Source organism: Dermacentor silvarum, chromosome 4, assembly GCF_013339745.2.
Source record: "Dermacentor silvarum isolate Dsil-2018 chromosome 4, BIME_Dsil_1.4, whole genome shotgun sequence".
Taxonomy (NCBI): Eukaryota; Metazoa; Arthropoda; class Arachnida; order Ixodida; family Ixodidae; genus Dermacentor; species Dermacentor silvarum.
This window is the reverse complement of record NC_051157.2, coordinates 189,392,973-189,400,063: the sequence shown is the minus strand read 5'-3', so window position 1 is coordinate 189,400,063 and position 7,091 is coordinate 189,392,973. Positions and strand designations below refer to the sequence as shown.

Sequence of the window (7,091 nt, the reverse complement as noted above, 5' to 3'; positions counted from 1 at the left end):
CAACGAAGTTAGATCTTGTTGCTTAAGTGAACTCCAGTGACCTATAGTTCATTTCACAAGCTGCGTGCAGCACAGCGGACGCTACACGGCTCTCAACCAACCGCCAAACGAGCGCGCCTAACTCCAAGTTAGTAAGTTATTGATATTGTTGTGCCTAGCTAATGGAAGCTGTGATGTCGAGAGAACTTTCAGCTGAGGTACATTCTAAGATTGGACAGGTCTCTGATGGAGACCAACTTGTTGCCCATGCCGATGATAATGTATGTTAACAAAAATGTGTAAAAAATCAGTGACCAGCTTATCGAGAATAAAACGTTTCATTTCATTGTAGTTATCAATGTTCTTTACTGTCATTATTACTTATTAATTTCCAAACAAATGCCGAACCTCGGGAGTATTTGGTTGAAAATCCTGATGTCCCCTCGATTACGACCTTGAAACAGATACCTAGTTTTAACGCGTCAGTGTTAAGGAGCTCAGGATACCCTCCTATAAAAAAAAAGCGCACAGAAAAAAGAACGAATATAATGTATTAGTACATTTGTAAGTTTGACCCAAATTTTGGAATGGTTCCAAAAAAGAAACCAATTTCTTCCCGATTGTCAGCTTGAACAGTAGCACCCCATTTTACCCCCCGAATTAAAAAATATATAAAACCTGAAAACAAACAACCCTACGTATACACTAAGCCACTACAGCTGGTCTCGAGCCAAAGCTTTCTCTGAAACCTAGTCAAACAAATTGCTCAATTGATTTCGTCATCATCCTTAATTAGCAGGTTTCGGAAGTTGCTCAGGTGACAGCATACCTTAAATACCTGCTCCGCTATATCAAGCATGCAGACGGGAAATGGTCTATCCAAAATGTGGAAAGTTTTGATGCGGGATATTGCTCGTTCAACATGCACTCTTGCAGCGGCAATACGACGTGTTTGTTCCACATCCTGTGCAGGCATTTGTGTTTCATGGCGTTCTCGGAATGGGGGTCTGTAGACTGTCACTCCAGCAGGTAAGTAGGGGAAAGTGAAGCCTTTGTCGACCATAATGGCATCCCCTACTTCCAAAGAATCTAGAAGTGTACTGCAGCTAAGGATTGTCTTGTCGGATACTGATCCACCCCAGAGACGAGACACAAATGCTATATAGCCGTCAGGGGTGCAGCCAACAAGCACTTTGTATGTGTTATAGTGCTTATATGTGGAAAAGGTCTGGCGTTGTGCACCTAGTGACGATGGGCGCTGGATCCTGACTTCTGTCGCATCCAAAATCAGCCTGGTGTTCTCAAAGAAGCGGAAGGATCTTGGTAGATGTGGCCTGATTTCATCTTGCGATGGAATTGAAGTGATGGCTGTAAGCTCACGCTCAAGGAAGTTAATCCAAGTAGCAAATGTCCGGCTCACTTGGCTTTCCGACATCATGAAGTTACGTGCGATTTCTTTTCCAGGCATACCGATCCTGAGGCGCACAAGAACCATAAAAAATTCAGTCGCAAGGCTACTTTCTTTAGGCCGACCACGTGTTTCACTGCCACTTTTCTTTGTCCAGCCCCAGTATGACATGCTACTTGCACGTGGCTCCAGATACTCAAACAATGACTGAAAAACATCATAGCTGGGGAGACCTGTATAATACATGCATGCTTTTGGTGACAATTCAATTACGCTCAGTGTAAGCATGTGTGAGCAAGCTTCATCAAGCTTTCTCTCAAGAGAAGCATTCTTCCGCTCCAGTGCAGTAACCGTTTGGTGTAAAATTCCAAGCCGTTTCTCAAGTCAAGTCAAGTCAAGTCAATTTATTTCAGCATTTCTTTTGTACAAGAACAGAAGAATGCTAGGACAAGCACAAAAAGCTGCTAAGCTGCAGCTTGACTGGGTGCTTGCCCCATTACTTGGCAAAAACAGAGACAGAAAAATACATTTGAGTGAAAAAAAAAGAAACATTTACATATTTGAAATGGTCACGTAAAAAAGAAGAAAAAAAAAGAAAAAAACACAAAGCACATCTTCTAAAATACTCAAAAATCTGCAGCCACTGCTCTGTTGTAGTATGTCACTGTATAATACAAAATGAACAGTAGCGTACAGAACAGCAGCCTACACAAAATGCAAAGCACATGACGTAAAATAATTAGAAACCTCATTACAGAAGGAATAACAATGAGTGTCTACAGGGAAACTTTAGAAAAAGACAAAAAATTAAAAAAAACAGCATAAATATTTCAATTCAGTGTAATAGTCTAATCATACAAAATCAATGAACAGTCTATTTGTATTTAAGAGCACCAGCGATTTAGTAGAAAAGTTTTCCATTTTTCGCGGGTTAAGTTATCTATGTCGATATTGTCATTTTCCAGGTCACCTAAAAGGGTAGCTATGCGCGATTTTAACCTGTTCCTTCCATGACATGTTCTTGAAAAGGGAGTCAGCCAAGTGCTTCTATTTCTGAGTGTATATGATATGTCGGATGATTTTGTTAAGGCACATAATGCAAGAAAGGTGGTTTCGTTTTGCTTAAGGCTCTTCTTGTATTTTAATAGTAGAGTGAAGTCATACAATAGTTGGAAAGGAAGTATGCCATATTTTAAAAACAGATCCTTTGTATGCGCATCGTGTACTACATTCGCTATATAACGCAGTACCCTTTTCTGTAGAGTACAGATTTTCTGAATGTTCCTACATGAAGTAGTTCCCCATATAAGAGTACAGTAGGTAATGTGAGTTGCAAAGAGAGCGTTATAAAGCAATAATTTAATCTTGTCCGTCAGAATATGACGAAGCCTTGAAAGCACACCGCACGCTCGTGATAGATTTGCACATACATGCTGTACATGAGCATCCCAGCTTAAGTGTTCGGTGAAGATAACTCCTAGTGTTTTAATCTCACTTACAACAGCTATTTTTTCACTCCCTAGGTACAGATCAAGTGAATGGTTAACTGTTTTTTGATAAGGTGTGAATAAAACTGATTTGGTTTTTTTGGTATTAATTTCTAGTGAATTTGCTATACTCCAGGTGTGCATTTTTTGAAGTGTTGAGTTTGCTAAGCGAGAGAGCTCCTGAACATCGTGTGCCCGGACGAACATGCTTGAGTCATCGGCAAAAATAACGAACTGCGCATCGTTACTAATTTTTACAATATCATTTATATATAGGTTAAATAAGATCGGCCCTAATATGCTCCCCTGGGGGACCCCTGCAGCAATATTTTCTAAAGAGGAAAGCTGATTGGTGATTTCTACTGCCTGTTTCCTATGCTTTAAGTATGATTGTAGAAGAGAAAGAGGTAGGCCACGAAACCCATAATATTCTAATTTAGAAAATAAGGTTCTACGATTTATTCTATCGAAAGCCTTGGAGAAGTCCACAAAGATACCTAGCGTTAACTTCTTTTCTTCAAAACCCTGTAATATTACTTCCTTCTGCGTTAGCAAAGCAAGTTCTGTGGACATGCACTGGCGGAAGCCGAACTGTTGCGCTGATATAAGAGAGTGTTTTTCGCAGAACGAGGTGATTCGCTTACCAATTACTTTTTCCAAACCCTTGGAAAAAACGGGGAGAACAGAAACAGGTCGATAATTTGAAAAATCGTTTTTGTCTCCGCTCTTGTATAAAACTGTTACTTTCGCGTGCTGCATTTTTTCCGGAAATATGCCCGTAGAAAGAGAAATGTTATATATGTGGTTAAGCACATGGACAAGAAGGTCAAGTACATACTTTATTGGCCGTATTTGAAGACCGTCAATATCTCGAGCTTTACTGTTCTTTAGGCTTGAGAATATGGAATAAATTTCCTCGGGTGTAGTCGGAGAAAAAAATGCGGAGTGAATGTTAGGTTCATGTAAAAAGTTCATAGCTGCATTGTTGTGGACGCCTGACACTAAATTAGTAAAATAAGTATTAAATCGGTCAGCTAGCTCCCGGCCCTTCATAAGCCTATTTTCGGATGTAAGCTGTAGTTCATTGAACCTATTACTACGATTCAAGAGCTTGTTAAGTTCGCGCCATAAAGCTTCCCCTCGACCGGCACATTGGAAAAACAAGTTTTCGTAATACAAATTTTTTGTAGTGCGCAAACATTTTGTTACATAATTTCTAAATTTTTTAAATGAGGCCAGGTCAGTAGGATCCCGTGTATGAATAAACTTTGAATACATTGCATTCTTTTTTTGTATTAGGTTCATGCATTCAAGTGTAAGCCATGGCTTCCTGATTTTCTTAGGCTTATTTATCGTTCTAGGTCTAAACGAGTTGTCATATGCGTCTTTAAACATTTCGATAAACATTACATACGCCTCGTCAGCATCTGTGCATTGTAATACAGGTGTCCAATCTATGTTTTCTATTTCGTGACGAAACATATCCAGTGTTCTTGTGTTAATATCTTGAATAATAAATGTACCGGGATTATCTGTTCCGATTCTTTGTAATTCATTTTGTTTGCAAAACATAAATATGGGCAAGTGATCACTCACATCTGCGGCAATCACGCCCGACGCAGTGTTGCTGCCTGTGTGATTGGTTATAAATAAGTCCAAAAGCGTTTCAGAAACGCAACTAATGCGCGTGGGTTCTGTTATGACGTTCATGCAGTCAAACGAGGTAAGTAACAGTTGTAACTCACGGGAATGAGATGTGGGTTGTAGAATATTGATATTACAGTCACCGCCTATTACCAAGTCTAGCTTATTAGAAGAGGAAAAGTCGAGCAGTTTTTCTAGGAAACCAAGAAACCTTCCAATATTTCCATCGGGAGGGCGGTAGATAGCTGAAAAAAGATGTTTTCCGCATTGCACGGCTAGTGCTTCATAATCATCGGTAATGCTGGAAAAGTCACTAATAATTGAACAGGACAGTTTAGTGGATACAAGTTGCGCTATGCCCCCACCTCGACGGTGCTTTCTATTTAAAAAGAACGTGTTAAAACCAGGTAAATGCAACACGTCCATATCAGAAACGTACCAAGTTTCTGTTATCATGATCACATGAAAATCTACGTTGAATGAAGAAAGAAGCGCTGTTAGGATGTCATGTTTGTTTACTGCGGATTGCGCATTACAGTGTAGAAAACCTAGATAACCGCGTTCAAAAGGGCATACTACATCTTTCGGATCAGTCATTGTAAGCCGTCAGACGGTGTTGACGTAAGCTTAGACGTAACTGTCTATTCCATTTTGTCCAAGTCATTTTCGCACGTGATCCGAATCACGTGAGACGTTTCTGTTTTTCTGGCGAACACCTTCCCTCCCTTCGTCCAAGCAAATTTCCAGTTGAGTGCTTTCTTTTTTGCAATAGTCATCCCAAGCAGCTTCTTTAACTGAGGACACAAGTGTTCGTTCAAGAACACGGGTTCTCTCACGCTATATCCTAGATCTTGTGTGGTGAACCTCGTTTTTCGCGCCTTCTCAACGACTAGATCACGCTTCGCTCGGCGACTGAAAGCTACAACAATATTTTGGCTTGCATTGTCCTTTCGGTTTGGAGTGCGGTGACACACTTCAATGTCCTGCTCGCTTAGCGATACGCCAAGCGTGTCGCCAATCTTGCCAAGTACTTCCACAAGATTTTCATTCTTTGACAACGGGATTCCTTTGATTTCTATGTTTCTATTTCTGGAGTACTGGTCCTGAGCCACTATTTGCAATGTTGTTTCATGGGCTTGCTTTCGTAGAGCGTCAAGCTCACGTTTCAGTGGTTCCTGCATGGCCTTGAGATCTGCATTTTCTTTCCTTGTGTTTTCACACTCTTTCTTTAGGCTTTCATATTCCTTGCTGACAAATTCCAAGCTGTTCCTTAACTCTCTTATCTCTCTCCGAAATTCACGTTTCAGATCAGCCATCTCTCGTTTGAGGTCAGCGATGTCGCCTCCCATCACCGTAGTTGCTCAAAGCCAGAGCTCGCGATAAGACGAGATAAACTTTCAACGGCAAATGAGAGCAGCAAAATGTAAATGGTAAATGGCAAATGGCAGCAGAGGCAGCAAGAAGACGAGTAAAAAAAAGAAAAATTGTTTCACCAAACCTGTGAATGCAAGTAGATTCTTAGCGACTGCTCTGCCCGCCGCCTCTGCTGCCAAGTGTCCGAAAAGGTGATCGGAGCGTTGTTTTATCGGGTACAGCAGGTGACGTCAGCCACACGTGGTCCCGAAAGTAGGCTGTGCGTCCTTCGCTGCAGCAGTCGGCGCCGGTACACTCAGCCAGCCACACTGCGGGTCCGCAATGCGTTCCACAGTCCACGGCTGCCGATCTACAGATGGCTTCAAGGGTCACCCCACACCTGTGAATGCAAGTAGATTCTTAGCGACTGCTCTGCCCGCCGCCTCTGCTGCCAAGTGTCCGAAAAGGTGATCGGAGCGTTGTTTTATCGGGTACAGCAGGTGACGTCAGCCACACGTGGTCCCGAAAGTAGGCTGTGCGTCCTTCGCTGCAGCAGTCGGCGCCGGTACACTCAGCCAGCCACACTGCAGGTCCGCAATGCGTTCCACAGTCCACGGCTGCCGATCTACAGATGGCTTCAAGGGTCACCCCACACCTGTGAATGCAAGTAGATTCTTAGCGACTGCTCTGCCCGCCGCCTCTGCTGCCAAGTGTCCGAAAAGGTGATCGGAGCGTTGTTTTATCGGGTACAGCAGGTGACGTCAGCCACACGTGGTCCCGAAAGTAGGCTGTGCGTCCTTCGCTGCAGCAGTCGGCGCCGGTACACTCAGCCAGCCACACTGCAGGTCCGCAATGCGTTCCACAGTCCACGGCTGCCGATCTACAGATGGCTTCAAGGGTCACCCCACACCTGTGAATGCAAGTAGATTCTTAGCGACTGCTCTGCCCGCCGCCTCTGCTGCCAAGTGTCCTGCTCCATGCTCCTGCTCCCCTCTGCTCCCCTCTGCTGTCCTCTGCTGTCCTCTGCTGTCCTGCTGCCCTCTGCTGCCCTCTGCTGTCCTGCTCCCCTCTGCTGCCAAGTGTCCTGCTCCACTGCTCCATGTCTTCAGCAACTGATTTCCAATGCTGGCCTTCAAGTTGTTCCGAATCTGTAAGAATGGCAGTGAAAACAAATTTGTTCATATTTCACAAATGGTCACTACTAAAAAAAATGACGAATC

General features: G+C 43.1%; 1 protein-coding gene across 1 annotated transcript; it reads right to left on the bottom strand.

Annotated features, from left to right (window-relative positions):
• Nucleotides 1-468: 468 nt before the first annotated feature.
• On the bottom strand, nt 469-1,695 carry LOC119449121 (uncharacterized). Its single transcript, XM_037712306.2, has one exon. It carries the CDS (start codon nt 1,673-1,675, stop codon nt 746-748), a length of 930 nt encoding a protein of 309 aa, XP_037568234.2. The 5' UTR covers nt 1,676-1,695; the 3' UTR covers nt 469-745.
• Between the last annotated feature and the right edge of the window lie 5,396 nt (nt 1,696-7,091).

What these genes read in the sequence shown, in the direction of transcription:
- LOC119449121 (XM_037712306.2), bottom strand. Translation starts at nt 1,675, where the DNA reads ATGCTTACACTGAGCGTAATTGAATTGTCACCAAAAGCATGCATGTAT.